Here is a 16,247-nt window from a genome sequence, read left to right as displayed (position 1 = left end):
TTTAGTGACTCCAGTTATTATTCAGATGTTGACCAATCTTTTTTATTCTTGATATCTATGTTCTAGTTTCTGGATGTGTTAATGCTGTTTTGTTTTATTGTTTTGTTTTTGAGACAGGGTCTTCTTATGTAGTCCAGGCTGGCCTTAAACTCAATGTGTAGTCCGGACTAGCCTCAAATTTGTGGCAATCCTAGGGCCGGGGATTTAGCTCAGTGGTTTTGCCGCCTGCTGCGCAAGTGCAAGGACCCGAGTTCGATGCCTGGTACCAAAAAAAAAAAAAAAATTTGTGGCAGTCCTGCCTCCAGCCTCCAGAGTGCTGGGATTACAGGCATGTGCCATCACACCCAGCAGTTGTTTCTTATTTATTGATTTTCCTAAATGTATTAAATTGACAGGTTTTGTTTTAATTGTTGGGGTTTTTTGGTAGTAGGAATTGAGTCTTACATATGCTAATTCTACCACTGAGCTACATCCCAGCCTTTTTCATTTTATTTTGTTTTTTGTTTTTCTTTTTTTTGGTACTGGGGATTGAACTCAGGACCTTGCGCTTGCCAGGCAGGTGGCAGCACCGCTGAGCTAAATCCCCAGCCCTTTTACTTTCCTTTTATTGTTTGTTTTTTGTTTTTTGGTACCAGGGATCGAACTCTGGTCCTTTCACTTGCACAGCAGGTGGCGAAACCACTGAGCTAAATCTCCAGCCCTTTACTTTCCTTTTAAAGCAAGAAACAGATTCGAGTAATCAGAAAGCACTAGCAGCCATCAGTTAATCCAAGATACTAGCTTCTTAGTTCCAAAAGCACTTGCAAAGAAAACCATTGGTGGGGGATAAGGAGGAGAGGAAAATGGAAGCAATTCATATCCTAATAACTGGAATTCCTAAGTGTGGACGCCAAGTCTCATGAGGCTGTTTTTTAAATTTATCATTTACTTGGTCACATTTTTTTTTCCTCAAATACTATAGTTTTTCTTTAACTTTTTTCCTCAAAGTATAAAAAGTATGAAATATGAACAAGCTCTTGCATTGCATACTTAGAAGTGTACAATTCAAGCATTATAGAGCTATCTACATACTGATACATCCCATCAAATCTTAGATAATTCAATAATATACAAAATATCAGGGCACAGAAAGAACTAAAACCCATTTCTTTTTGTTACAATAAGATTTAAATATTCAATCTAAAGAAAAAAATCATTTTGGCTCTCTTTTACATCTCCATGTTGATATGCTTATTAAAATATTCCTGTATTAGGTGCAAGCACCCAATGATAAATGTAAACATATTGTATATCTACAATGTACCAATAAAAGGATTTGAGCAAGAAAAAGATAAAAAGAAAAAAAAATATTCCTGTATGATCATGTTTAGTCTTACTATTTCAAATCAGGTTTAAAACCTCAAAACCAACCATCCAGACAAAACAGGATATCTGAAAGATTATCTTTTCTCCACCTCCCTAACCCCAATAACTCCAATTTTACGACGTGACTCCAAACACTGGATTGTGACGCCAAATGCTAGGTCCAATTTCTTCATAATCCTTTTTGGTGTGGCATACTTGGTAGAACTCAGGTGTGGAAGCCAGCATTGATTCTCCAAACCAAACTATGTATTGCTGCATATGATGTGTGATAGCTTGTACATCAGTTGGTTTTGGCTTCAATCTACCACCACTCAATTCCACAGTTAGTTTCAGCCTGGCATCTACAGTTCTTTTCAGATCTCTTTGCAAGCGACGTCCCAAGTCCCTGAACACGGTGGAACCTCCAGAGAGGACAATATTCTTGTAGAGAGGACGTCTGACATCAATAGGACAGTTGTGAATTACTTCCATCTAAAACTTATGAAATAGGTTGTCTAAACTCTGGATTAGCAAACTCTGGGTGAAAAAAGATTTCAGGTCCCAAGAATCACTCATAACCAACATTAATGGAAAATTCTTTCTTTGAGATGGCATTGATTCCACTATACTGTTTAATCCGCTTTGATCCATCTGTGTCATACTTATTAAATTATTTTACTAAATCTGGGCATACATAACTGTAGCACTCCTTTACTGCCTTAGCAGTTTCCAGAGATTGTTCTGGAGGGATTCCTACTTCTCGGTGTCTCAACAGTTGCTGAGTAAAATATGTTATATCTCATCCTACAATTGGAATATATTTAATACAGGTGCCAGTCACATATCCTTCATCCAGAGGAATGACATGAGTAACACCATCTCCACTGTCTATTACCATACCAGTCAATGTCCGTTCTCCTACTTGTCTTGAGGTCCAGGATTCAGCTAAGGCAAGAACAGCCGGCACAGCAATGTACAAGCCTGGAACATTGAAGGACTCAAACATTATTTCAGCAGTATATTCCCTGTTTTCTGGAGTATTCAGTGGAGGATCAGTCATTTCTTGTGTCCATTTTACTTTCATAAGGAACTCCATACTATTTTCTACAGTTGTGATACCAACTTACATCATCACCAATAATGTGTAGTGGTTCACTCCCCCCACCCCCACATCCTTGCCAACACTTGTGGTCTTTTTGTTTGTTTTTGTTTTTGTTTTTTGAGGCAGGGTCTCTTTATGTAGTTTAGTCTGGCCTTGAACTCACTATGTAGCCTAGGCTGGCTTTGAACTTGCAGGTCATCCTGCCTCAGCCTCCGGAGTACTGGGATTACAGGCATGCACCACCACACCCAGCACTTGTCTTTTTGATGATGGCCATTCTAACAATTAAAAGGTTAAAGCTCCCTGTGGTTTTAATTTACATTTCGCTGATATTTAGGGATACTGAGCATTTTTTTCAAATCCTTGTATATCATTTGAGGGATGCCTGTGCAGGTCCATTTTTTAATTGGGTTTTTTTTTGTTTTGTTTTTGACTTATTTTTGTTCCATATACAATACTGTATTTTAAAATTCATCTTATTATTATTATTATTATTATTTACCAGAGTAAAAAGCTTTAACTGGATCCAACAATAAAACCTGTATATTATGGATATTAACCCTTTACCGGATCTGTAATTTGTACCTATTTTCTCTCATTTTGTAGGTTATCTCTTCACTCTGTTGCTTGTTTCCTTTGCTGTACCGAAGCTTTTTAGTTTGATGTAATTCCATTTGTCTATTTTTGCTTTGGTTGCCTGTGCTTTTGGAGTCTTGTCCAAAAAATCTATTGCCTAGGCCAAACTAATGAAACTTTCCCTGTGTTTTTGTCTAGTAGTTTCATACTTTTGGGTCTTGAATCCATTTTGAGCTTATTTTTGTGTGTGGTCTGTAACAAAGGTCTGATTTCTTTTTTTTCTTTTTTCTTTTTTTCTTTTTTTTGCCGTACCTGGGATTGGACTCAGGACCTTGCGCTTTCAAGGTAGTTGTGGCACCACTGAGCTACATCCCCAGCCCTTCTGATTTCATTTTTCTGCATGTGGATATGCAGTTTTCCCAATACCATTTTATTGAAGAAACTGTTCTTAGTGTATTCTTACCCATGCCTTTGTCAGAAATCGGTTGGCTTGAATAGTTTTTTTTTGGTACCATGGATCGAACTCAGGACCTTGTGCTTGTGAGGCAGGCTGCAGAACCACTGAGCTAAATCCCCGGCCCTTGAATCTTTTATTCTTGAGAATTTTTCTTTGATTTTCCTCAAGGGTACCTGCTTAAAACTTTGATCTACTTGCTACAAACTAGAGGGCATAAGTTAGCATTTTCTGCAACCTATTTGCTCATTTTTTACTAGTCTTCCTAGGGACGAAGGTGTGTATTGGTTAGCAGCTCTACTATTCTACATCAGAATCTTGTTTCTTATTCCTAGCCTCACCTCACCCCACCCCTCCTATCTTGTATCACTGTGCTTTGAGTTTTTAAGATCAAAGTTTGCTTGTTTGGTTTTACTGGTAGGTTTTTGGCTATTTCCTCATCCCCCACCCACATACACTTTGTTTTTTTAGGTATTGGGGGAAGAAGGTTGTGATACTACTTCATTCCATTGCCTTTATTTAAGTTTTCTGTTTTACTAGCAACAAGAGAAATATAAGCAGTACATACAAAAGCTGGTCATTTCAAATAGAAAGTAGAAGTGATGCTTGAGCCTACATACTCCACCACACTTGCAGGGTTGGCTCTCTAGGGAACACTTTCTATTTGTATGTTCCAGTTTCTGAAACCACGTTCTTGCTGCTAACAGAGGTGTCTTCTCTGGCAGCTGAGAAAACAGTCACAGCTTTCTTTGCTATTCTGAGTGTTTTTAAGCTTCAGAAAGAAGGAGATGGACTTGGAATGTCACTCAATGATAAAGGGCTTGCGTAGCATGTGCAGTGCCCTGGGTTTGAGCCTCAGGACAAGAGGGGATGGGTGTCTGAACATGGCGAGGTATATCTATATACCTGTAATACTAGCAGTTGGGAAGATTCGGCAATGGAATTGTGAGTTCCAGACCATCCTAGGTTACACAGCAGATTTGAAGATAGCCTGGACTACATCTCTATGACCCTCAGAAATCGGTTGGCTTGAATAGTTTTTTTTTGGTACCATGGATCGAACTCAGGACCTTGTGCTTGTGAGGCAAAAAACCTAACCCGCAAAAAAATGAAAGAGAATGGAAAAGACATCAGTTGCCATTCCAGACTGGTCTGACCCCCACACATAAAAGTGGTGTGCTTGGTTCTCAAGACCAGTATAAAAAGTGCCTTATTGTGCTCCATGTATTCTTTTTGTTTAGTTTTGTTTTCAAAAAATTTTATATAAGAATGTATCAGTAAAGTACACAAACCTTAAGGTGTAATACCTCAGTTTTTAACACAGATACACACACCCGTAAAACTGCCACTCAGGTTACTATATAGAAAATTTAAGGGTCCCTGGACGCTCCCTTGTGCCCCTTCCCAGTTTGTACCACCCCAGTCAACCAGAAGTACTTCTCTGATCTCTTACCACCATAGATTAGTGTTTTGTTTCTTCTTTTGGGGTGCTAGAGATCAAACCCAGGGCCTTGCACATGTTAGGCAAATGCTCTACCACTAACATACTACCGTATGTTTTCTTGAATTTCATGTAGATGAAGTCATATAGTATGTCCTATTTTCTGTCTAGATTCTTTTATCAACATTATGACTGTGAGATTCATCCTATTTTTATTTTGGAGGGAATTCATTCTTTTTAAAAATATTTTTTTCTTTTTCATTTCTATATGTTCCATCATACAAATTTGCTCTAATTTCTTTACTTGCTGTCCTGTTCATAGGCATTCATTTTGTGTTTGGGACAGTTACAAATAAAGCTATGTGCTTTTTTATTTTGTTATGTTCTGTTTATTAAAATGACTTTTGGTGAACAAAGCATTCGCTTTTTCTGGATACATGTCCAGAAGCAGAACTGCGTCTTTTCCAAAGTAGCTTGATCGGGCTGAGGATGTAGCTCAGTGACACCATGCCTGCCTGGCAAGTGCAAGGCCCCGAGTTTGATCCCCAGTACTGCAAAAAAAGAAAAAGAAACTCCCTCCAAAGTAGCTTGATCATCCTGGGTTTTAGAAAAATGTAATTCTTTTTTTCAAAGACAGATTGGTTATATATGCTTGTTTGTTATAATTTACGAAGTTTGTAATGACTCTCAATGTTTTAGAATCAATTTATCAAATTTGGAACAATATTTTAAGTGAAAAAGTAGCTTTACCAATTTTACGCCTATCCACAATTCTACTTCTTTTAGATTCTCATCAGTACCAACACTTGGTTGATAAATTTTAACTTTAACCATTCTTGTAAGGAAATAGCGATGCCTTGGCATAGCTTTAGTTTGTGATTTACTTCTGACCAGTGAGGTTGAGTACCCTTTTATATTTTTTTATTTTGAAATTTCGATATCCTTTTCTTTCTCTTTTTTTGTACCTGGGATTGAACTCAGGACCTTGTGCTTGCCAGACAGGCACAGGCCTACTGAACTACATCCCTGGCCCAGGATATCTTTTTTTTTTATTTATAACTTTTCAATATATTGGATACAAACCCTTTGTCAGATACTGTATGTGTATTGCCAATGAAATTTCCTCTTGTAATTTTTCACTTTTCTCCTTTTTTTCTTTCTTCCTTCCTTCCGCCTTCCTTTCCTTTGTTCTTTGCTATCTCCCTCCCTCTCTCCCTTTTTTTCTTGCTTCCTTCCTTGCTTTGCTACACAAGTGTTCTACCAATGAGGCACATCCCCAAGCCCAGAGAACTTAATAGTTTTACCCTTTACATTTAGATCCCTGATCTATCTCAAATTAATTTTTATACAGTAGTTAAATAAATACAGGATTAAGATGTATTTTTCCCTTATAGATAATAAATTGGTCCAATACCATTATTGAAAATGCCATCATTTTCTTTTCTTTTTTTGAGACATGATCTTGCTGTATATTGCCCAGGGTGGTCTTGAACTCCTGAGCTCAAGTGATCCTCTTGCCTCAACCTCCACTTGGCTAAAAGAGTGGCTGGTGTTTGTGCCTTGCTGAGGATTGTACCCAGGGCCTTATGCTTGCTAACTACATGCTCCGTTATGGGGTTACACCCATAGCCTGTTGATGTCTTCTTTATGCTGTAATTTTATTTTTAAATTTTTATTATGAGGGGCAGGGTCTCACAATACAGTTCAGGCTTGCCTTGAACACATTATGTAACTGAGGCTGGCCTTGAACTGATAGATCTGCCTGGTTCATCCTCTCAAGTACTGAGACTACAGGCATATGGCACCACACCTGGCCTATGTTGTAATTTTAAATAGTAATTCTACTAGATTGTATAATTTTTTATTTCTAGTACATAGAAGTACAGTATCTTTTTTTTTTTTGGTACTGGGAATCGAACTTGGGTCCTTGCGCTTGTGCAGCAGGCGACAAAACCACTGAGCTAAATCCCCAGCCCTACAGTTGCTTTTTAAAAATATTGACTGTATATTCTATGACCTAATAGTTTTTGTTTCTTCAAGGTTTTCTAAATGCTTGTCAGATCATCTTTGAATAATATTTTCTTTCTCCTTTCTAAGCTTTGTATCTTTTCCCTCCTTTTTCTTACCTTGTTGCCTTGTCTAGCACTTAAAGTATATTCTCAATTAGAAGGGGTAATTGAAAATACCTTTGTCTTTTTCTCAAACTTGGGAGAGAAACATACAAAATTGTACCTCAAGCAGGCATGGTGGCATGTGCTTGTACATAGTTCTTGCTGAGACAGGATCACTTGAGTTCATAAGTTCAATACCAGACTAGATAATGTAGTGAGAGCCCATATCAAGACAAAAACCAAAGCATGTTTGCATCATTAGGTGATTTGTTAGCTATAGGTTTTTGGTGGGGTTTTTTGTTTTTATTATTTTTGATAACTTTTATCAGTTTAAGGGCATTCTTTTGTCCTAATTTGTAGGAGGCTTTTTATTTTGGTTTTGGTTTTGGTGGGGTTTTGTTTGGTGGGATTAAGTTTCTTGCTTAGCTGCACCCCCAGCTCTTTGTGATTACTTTAAAATTTGAGATAAGATCTTGCTAAGCCACTAAATTGCTCGAACTGGGCTCAAACTTGAGATCCTCCTGTGTTAGTCTGCCCAAGTGCTGTGATTATAGGCATGTTCTATCACTCCTGGCTTGCTGAGAGGTTTTTATTTTTGTTTTTGTTGCTTTAATTTTTGGATAGGTTTTGTTATCAAATGCTTTTTCTTGTGACTTATTTTCTATTTGAAAAATACAAGAACCATGCAGCCAGTGTTTCTTCCATGTATTTTCCTTAATGTGATGACTTTATAGAGAGTGTAAGCTAGAGACTATTATTTATTACATTAGACTGATAAAGTGATTGAGATGTAAATATATATACATAAATACATGTACACACATGTTTAAGAAAGTTTATAATTAGGGACTATAGAATTATGCAATACTGTTAAGAACCTTCTTTCAAGTTCTCAGTGATTATTTATTTATTTTTATTTTATATATCCACAGTAACTTTGTATTATATGGGTAGGGTCTCTGTAGTGCCTTCAAAAAGCATACACACAAGTGGGAAATAGCTGCAGTATTTTCTAACACAAAACTAAATTGTGTACTTGTTACTGGGAACAAATCTTCAATAAATTGAACATAATTTTTTTTTTGGACATAATTTTTAATGACTAATCAAACTACTTATCAGTACTTAAACGGCTCTGGGACAATTGTCTCTTTAAAGTGAGATTTTTCTGAATGCGCGCTTTCAGTCACTAGGATTGAAGGAGACATTTGTAGGTCTTTCTGAATTTTGATTTAGACAACAACATTTTACAGATTACCTGTTTTAAAATCATACTTATGTTTTGGAGAAATGTTTCAAAAGTATTTGCATTACTATGAATATTTACTCAAAAGACACTGGATGACAACATACTACTTAAATTGCTAAATTCAGTGACATTGTTTTAGGTTCCTATACCTGTTGATTGGAAGAATTAAATTTTTTTGTAGTGCTTTCTAATTTACTAGATGTTTTCTCAGTTACATTTAATCTTCACAGCAGTTCTCTGAAAGGGATAAAGCAGTTATATTTTGCAAATGACCTAAGGTTACACATGATATAACTAGCAGAGAAATTTTAAAACCAGGGCCAGGGATTTAGCTCAGTGCCACCGTGCCTGCCTGGCAAACTCAAGGTCCTGAGTTCAATCCCCGGTACCAAAACAAAACAAAACCAAAAAAAACAAAAGGTGAGTCTAAAACCAGGTGTTTTACTCTGCTATTCCTCTCCCCATTGTACCATGTTCCCTCTTACACTATAGTTATCTCATAATTTCATAGTGCCTTTCAATTTATAAAGTACTTTCACGTAATCTTACTTAATTCCCCATATAAGCCCTTTATCTTTCCACTACTGTTATAGTACCTGATTGAAATTTTAGACCTTATTGTAGTTCATATTCTCCTCTTTTGGACTTATCATGGTAGTCATGGTAATCTAAATACTACCATCCTCAGTGTTAAGTGGTTTAAGACAAGAAAACGTTTATTTTACACTTTTCTTTGGAAAAATTGTCACTCATGAATCCAAGATCCGCCCATCTTGTGATAACATTGTCTTCCGTGCACAGCTTCTGCCATCCCTCGGAGAGAAGAAGCAAGTTATAGGGAATGCCCACATAACATTTAATTACAGTAATCTGGAAATTGCCACCAATTATCACCAATTACAGAGTTTAAAAACTTTGAATAAAGTGATCACATGATCATGTTTCTATGGAAAAGAAATAAGTAAATTAGTCCTTGTATAATTTTCTTGGGCATCCTTTCCTCAGCAGCCACTCTATACTCTGGTATGGTGTGGAACCCTCTACATCTCTAGTGATCAGCTTGACCTGTCTGCCACAGAGTTGGCTCCCAACCCCCTTTCTCTTGGTGCTGGAGCTTGAACTCAGGGCCTCAAACATCTTAAGCACCATCCTTCACTGAGCTGTATTCCTAACCCCTAGTATTGCTCTTTAATTACGTTCAGGAACTAATAGTAATAAAGTGACTAATACTGGCTCTGGAGCCAGATGGCTTGGGTTTGAGTCCTGAATTTTACTGTATCTTTAGCCAAGACCTTTTATTGAATCATTCATTGCTTAATGTATTCATTCATCTATCTACTCATTCAGTGAGTATTTTTTGAATCTTCACTATGCAGACAATATAGCTGGTCTTTGTCATTGCCCTTTCTTACATTAGAATGGTAAGAAACAGTAGTAATCAACAAAATGAAAATTTATTAAGTGCTATTTTGGAAAGCAGAATGTCATGCAATAGGGATCAATTGTGGAAGGAACTTTACCTTGTTTTTTTTTCTTGAAAAATAAATATAATAATAATGTCATCTACCCCAGAGCTATTAAGATTAAATGAAACATTGCAGGTCAGGGCTGCGGGGGGAGATTGGAAATTGACAGAAGGGTAATCTTTCTCACAAAGGAATTTGGGGCCAAAAATAGGAATGAGGATTTCTTTAGGATCCCTCTAAAGCTTGTTAATCTCTACCAAATACAAAGAAATTATCATTTCAAGTGAGAGGAAGCATGGTGGACGCCATCACTTCATATTTTTACCTTTGAAAGGCAGAAACAGCCTGAGGCACTCTAGACTATCATTTACAGAAGAGTAGTATCAGAAGGGCTGAAAGAAATCTTTTCCAGGGCACTCTTAGAAGACTCAAGGTTGGATAACAGAGGTGAAAGAGATATCCTGAGGCTCAGAAATAAAAGAACTTATGGAAGAGCAAAAAAAACCTCCTTGTAGACCCCAAAATCAAAAGGCCAAGTGATAAATGAGAGAATGGCTTTCCAACAATTTTAAGAATGAAGACTTGACTGTGAAGCATAGGCAGATCTCTGGAATCTGGCCTGCTGTGCTAAAGATTTCGTACCTTGCTACAGAGAAAGACTTACTCTACCCTCAAAGCCTTTAAAAGTTCAAACACTCCTTAATAACTGTGGCTTGTCAAGAGAAATATCATGTGCCTTTCTAAAGGTAAATATTTTCTGCTTCAGTTTTCAGGTTTTGCTTTAAATATAAAATGCATAGTATACAATAAACAAATGAAAATATTACCTACAATAAGGAAAGAAAACAATGTTAGCAGATCCGTCAGAGGCTGGTGTTGTGAGAGTTTTTTAGAAGAACCATGATAAAAATGCTGAACTTCTGGAAAAATTGGGTACCATATGTGAAGAAATGGAGGAATTTTACTAGGACCCTGAATTTTTTTTTTTATGTCCAAAGGATAATGATGAGGACAGAGATACAAGAAAGAAAACCACAAACCATTATCCCTTATAAATATACTGTACATGTAAAAATCCTCAACAGAGTACTAGAAAACTAAATCTAACATCGCATTAAAAAGACTGTGCTATTATATTATCAAGTAGTATTTATCCCAGAAATGTAAGGGTGGTGCAGCATATGAAAATCAATCAATACAATACACTATATTACTAGAAGGAAAAATACTACATAGTAATCTCGAAGAGCATTTAGGGGTGGTGGTACAGCTCAAGTGTTAGAGCATATGCTTAGCATGTGCAAAGCTCTAGGTTCAATCACCAGTCCCCAAAAAGAAAAGCGCCTGGTATGGTGGCACATGCCTACAGTCTTAGCCCTTTGAGAGCCTGAGGTAGGAGGACCACAGGTTTAAAGCCAGCCTGGGCTGGGGATTTAGCTCAGTGGTTTCCCTGCCTGCTGCATAAGCGCAAGGACCTGAGTTTGATCCCTGGTACTGAAAAAAAAACAACAACCATGAAGCCAGGCTGGCCTACGCGTACATAGCAAGATTCTGTCTTTTTTTTTTTTTTTAAGCATTTGACAAAATTTTAATAGCCTTTCATGATTTAAAAATAAAAACATCAGCAAATTGGGAATAGATGGAAACTTTTCTAACACAGGGACATTTATGAAAAACTCATAGCTAGCATCATACTTAATGGTGAAAGACTGAAGGTTTACTCCTAAGATTAAGAAGACAAAGATGCCTGCTTCACTCACTTCTATTCAACACTGTATTAAGAATTGTAGCCAAAGCAACTAGACAATAAAAAAGAAAAAAACATCTAAATCGTAAGGAGGTTAACATGTCACTGTTCACAGATGATAAGATTCTATACACAGAAACTGTTAATCAACAAGAAAGCTCCTAGAGCTAATAAACAAGCAAAGTTTCAGGGACAGTTCAACACAAACAATTCAGTTGTATTTCTCTGTACCAGCAATGAACAATCTGAAGGAGAAACTGAGAAAAATCCATGTATAATAGTTTCTAAAAGAATTAAATACTTAGGAATAAATGTAACTTGAGGAGGTGTATGATGTGTGTCCTGAATAAATGTAACTTGAGGTGTATGATGGGTGTCCTGAAAACTTTAACATTGCTGAAAGAAATTTAAAGGCTATCTAAATAAATGGAAAGAGATACACTGTGTTCATGGATAGGAAGAAGTAACATTGTTCAGATGTCAGTAGTCCCCAAAGTGACCTACAGATGCAGCACAATACCTTTCAGAATTCTAGCAGCCTTTTTTGCTGAGATGGAAAACCAAATACTCAAATTCATAGGGAATTGCACAGGGCCTGGAATAGCCAAAACAGAAGAGTAGTTAGAGGACTCACATTTCTTAATTTTGAAACTTACTACATGTAAAAGTTGCAGTAATTAAAACAGTGTGGTACAAAGCTGGACATGGTGGTGCATAACTGTAATCCCAGCACTTGGGAGGCCTTGTCAGGAGGATCAACGTGACGTTGTGGCCAGCCTGGGCTACATAGTGAGTTCAAGGCCAGGCCAAACTACACACCAAGATCCTGTCTCAACAAAACAAAACAAAAAATACAACAGTGTAGTACAGGTACAAAGAGACTAATGGTGTAAAATAGTCCAGAGGTAAACCCTCACATGTACTGTAAGATCAAATGATTTCCTACAATCAGTAGAGGAAGGACAGCACTGTTCAGTAGAGAAAGGACAGTTTTCTGAACAAATAGTATTGGGAAACTGGCTATCTATGTGCAAAAGAATGAAGTTGAATCCTTACCGTACACTAAGCCTGTAGGTTTGATCTAAAAGATTAATGTTGCTCAGAGTACAGAATCAGCATATATCTGCATTGTCCACAGCAGAGTCAGAAGGCCTTGCAAAATATTGATAATTGAGATACTTATCCAACACCGTCCCCCACATTCCTTTGTAATATATTCTAGTGTTTTTTAACTGTTAACGTATTTCAGAAACTTGGGAGGGCTATTCACTGATTTTTGTTATCTTTTTTGTTTCTTTGAGACAGGGTTTCACTGTGTAGTTTAGGCTGCCCTTGAACTCATTTATATCCCAGGCTGGCCTTGAATTCAGAGCCATCCTCCTGCCTCAGCCTCTGGAATGCTGGGATTCTAGGCATGTGCCATCATACCTAGCTATGTTGTCATCTTTTTTGAAGTAACATTTTATTTATCAACAGTATATGATACAGTTATAATAGACTTTGTATTGTAAGCTTATAAAATGCATGAATAATGAATTGGAATTTTTTTTTCTTCCTAATTAGCTCCTGGGCTATAGTGAAAAGCCTATAAATCTACAGATGTTTATTGGAACAGCAGATGATCGATATTTACGACCGCATGCATTTTACCAGGTGCATCGAATCACTGGAAAGACAGTTGCAACTGCAAGCCAAGAAATAATAATTGCCAGCACAAAAGTTCTGGAAATTCCACTTCTTCCTGAAAATAATATGTCAGCCAGGTATCTTGAAACATATCTCAAAATGTGCATTTCTTGCTTTTCCTAAATTTCAAAAATATATATTTTTTAGTATAAAAATAAAATAGCTAGGTGTCATGGTACACACCTGTAATCCCAGCACTTGGGAGGCTAAGGCAGAAGGATTGGTTCTAGTTCAAGGCCAGCCTGAACTACATAGCAAGACCTTGTCTCGAAAAACCAGTCAATCAATTATAGTTCTAAATTAACTGAATGATATTATGTAAATAATTATAGCACATTGCTAAAGATGGTAGCATATTTCAAAAAAGAAAATTCAACTCGGCAAACATTTGTGGGCTGAGTACTTCTAGCAAGGTATTATCATAGGTGATAAAATGCATGGACTTCTCACCAAATTAATTATTAATAGAGTATACGGTATGTGATTACAGTTCAATTTTAATTGTTAAGTGTCCTTAAGGAAAACTTTTTTTTTGGTACTGGGGATCGAACTTGGGACCTCGTGCTTGTGAGGCAAGTGGTAGAACCACTGAGCTAAATCCCCGGCCCCGGAAAACTTTTGACTTTACCTCAGGCATCACATTTGACCTGTTGCTCAAAAAGTGTGATATGGCTAGCCTTTGAATGAGATTGCAAATAGGTTTCTTGCCTTTTGCTTTATGATCTTTTTCCATACAGCATCAGAAGCATTTGAACGTATCATTAGTGAACTGTAGAGGAAAACTCAGCTTTGAACCATCTTTTTCTAAAAATTCAATAAATTGATACCCAGGGCCAGTTTCCACTCATTCCTCTGGATAGTCAAACATGAACCAAGTTAGAAAGTTGCCAGAAGCTTATTATGCTTCTTTGTATAAGAAATAGCCACATGAATAGTCTCAAGCAATCTTCCTACTTCATCTTCCCAAATGTTGAAATTATAAGGATACACCACCTTGAAAACTTCATAATCTGAAAACCACTGTTAAAATTCATGAAATTTTAGATGGGTCATTACTACATATATACAAGTTCATGGTCAAGCTCAATTATAGTAATTAATGAAGGACCTGAGTTCGATACCCAGTACTCAAAAAAAAATTATAGTAATTAATAGTAATTTGTAATTAGATATGGTGGTGCACACCTATAAACCCAGCACTTGGTAGGGTGAGACAAGAGGATTGCTGCAAGTTCAAGGGCAGCCTGGGCTGCATAGTGAGTTCAAGGACCATCTGAACTAAATAGTAAGACCTTGTCTAAAAATAAGTAATTTGGACCCCTGCCAGCACACAGGTGAGGCACAAGGGGCTCCAGCAGCAGCCCCCACCCCACCCCCATCGAAATGAGAAGACATGTAAACAAGTTTCAAAACCAGACTTCCAGATCCACCTACAAGCAACCCCAAAGGGAAATGAGATGGAACACTTTGATACTCAACCACCTGGACTCCCTGAACTGGCAACAAAAGAGGATCTGGAAAAAATGAAATAGAAACAATTTCTTAGATAACAGCAGAGATTGTGCTCATAGTGCAAGACGTGATTAATAAATCTAGAGAGGAGCTCAGGAACACAATGGAATCCCAACATAGGAAACAAATGGAATCCATAAAACAGATGCAAACAGATTTCTAGGAGATTAACAACTCCATTGAAAGTCTACAAGCAGAATGAGCCAATGTGGGAACAGAATTTCAGATATAGAAGATAAGATTGCAATTAGTGACCAGGAAAAGAAAAATTGCTTTAAAATTATAAGGGACCACAAGAAATCAATCCAGCAGCTGCTAGACTATGCAAAGAATAACATAAGACTGATTGGAGTTAATGAAGAAACAGGAGAGAGTGCAGATGACATAAAAAAACTGTTCACAGAAGTGATGGCAGAAAACTTCCCAAGCAGGAGAAAAAAACTTGACATACAGATAAGTGAGGTATATAGGACTCCCAACTACCCTTGATCAAAAAAAATCTACAATAGACATAATAATTGTTAAGATTCCAGAAACCTAACAGAAGAACAAAGTTCTACAAGCAGTTAGAGAAAAGAAACAAATCACATACAAAGGAAAGCCCATCAGAACCACAGCAGACTTCTCAATGCAGACCCTCAAGGCAAGAAGAGCTTGGAGTGATGTATTTCAAGCCCTAAAAGAAAACAGCCTCCAACCCAGATTGATGTACCTTGCAAAATTATCTTTCAAAATTGATGCAGAAATAAGATGCTTGAACTTTATGAATACCAAACCGGCACTCCAAAAAATTTTAGACAATATCCTAGGAAAAGACAATGAGGATCACAACCCCGGGAAGCCCATCAGAATGAATCTGTCGGGCGGGACAAGAAATTAAACACAAAGTGGGAGAATCCAACAAAAAAAAAGTCATGACAATGATAAGTCAATATGTATGAGTTACAACCATCAATGTTAATGGTCTCAATTCACCAATCAAAAGAAAGAAACTGGCAGAATGGGTCAAGAAGCAAGATCCAACAATATGCTGCATACAAGAAACACATTTAATTCAAAAAGAAACTCACAGTCTGAAAGTTAAAGGGTGGAAAACAACACTCCATGTGACAGGAACCTGGAAAAAAAAACAGGAGTAGCTGTCCTCTTTTTCAGATCAAGAGGATTTCAAATGAAAATCTGAAACACTCTGGTCTCAAGAATTTCAGATAAGGGATACTTAACTTGTATGTACAGATCTATTGTGAACATGTGTTTTCATTCCTCTCAAGTAAAAACTTAAGAACAGGACTGTTGGTTCTTAACAGTAATACAAAAAATTTCTGTATTGTTTTCCAAAATGGTTTTATCATTTTACATTCACATTAGCAGTATTAGAAAGTTCTAACTGGTTCACACCTAAGCTGACATTTGTTCTTTTAAAACTTGTAACTTCATCTCCCTAATGAGTGTACAATTCAATCTTGTTATTGTACTGATTAGTATTTTTCTGATTCTAGTGTTGCACACCTTTCCTTGTGCTGTACTGGCTAGTTATCTTCTTGTGTCTGCTTTTTAAT

General features: G+C 37.0%; 1 protein-coding gene and 1 pseudogene across 7 annotated transcripts in view; one reads left to right on the top strand and one right to left on the bottom strand.

The window, feature by feature from the left end:
- The window catches only part of Nfatc3 (nuclear factor of activated T cells 3), a 122,846-nt gene that overhangs the window by 51,317 nt on the left and 55,282 nt on the right, over positions 1–16,247 (top strand). For all 7 annotated transcript variants that reach the window (XM_087213833.1, XM_021256811.2, XM_021256812.2 and 4 more), the window contains one exon: positions 13,054–13,253. In XM_087213833.1, the coding sequence (XP_087069959.1) occupies positions 13,054–13,253 (200 nt within the window). The remainder of the gene's footprint in view (positions 1–13,053; positions 13,254–16,247) is intronic.
- Positions 1,480–2,440, bottom strand: LOC101726101 (actin-related protein 3 pseudogene; annotated as a pseudogene).

This window comes from Heterocephalus glaber, unplaced genomic scaffold (assembly GCF_053883595.1).
Source record: "Heterocephalus glaber isolate CG9 unplaced genomic scaffold, H.glaber_assembly_v1.0 deba00000071, whole genome shotgun sequence".
In the NCBI taxonomy this organism is placed as follows: domain Eukaryota; kingdom Metazoa; phylum Chordata; class Mammalia; order Rodentia; family Bathyergidae; genus Heterocephalus; species Heterocephalus glaber.
Note: the sequence above shows the minus strand (reverse complement) of the source record. Positions and strands in the feature narration are given on the sequence as shown.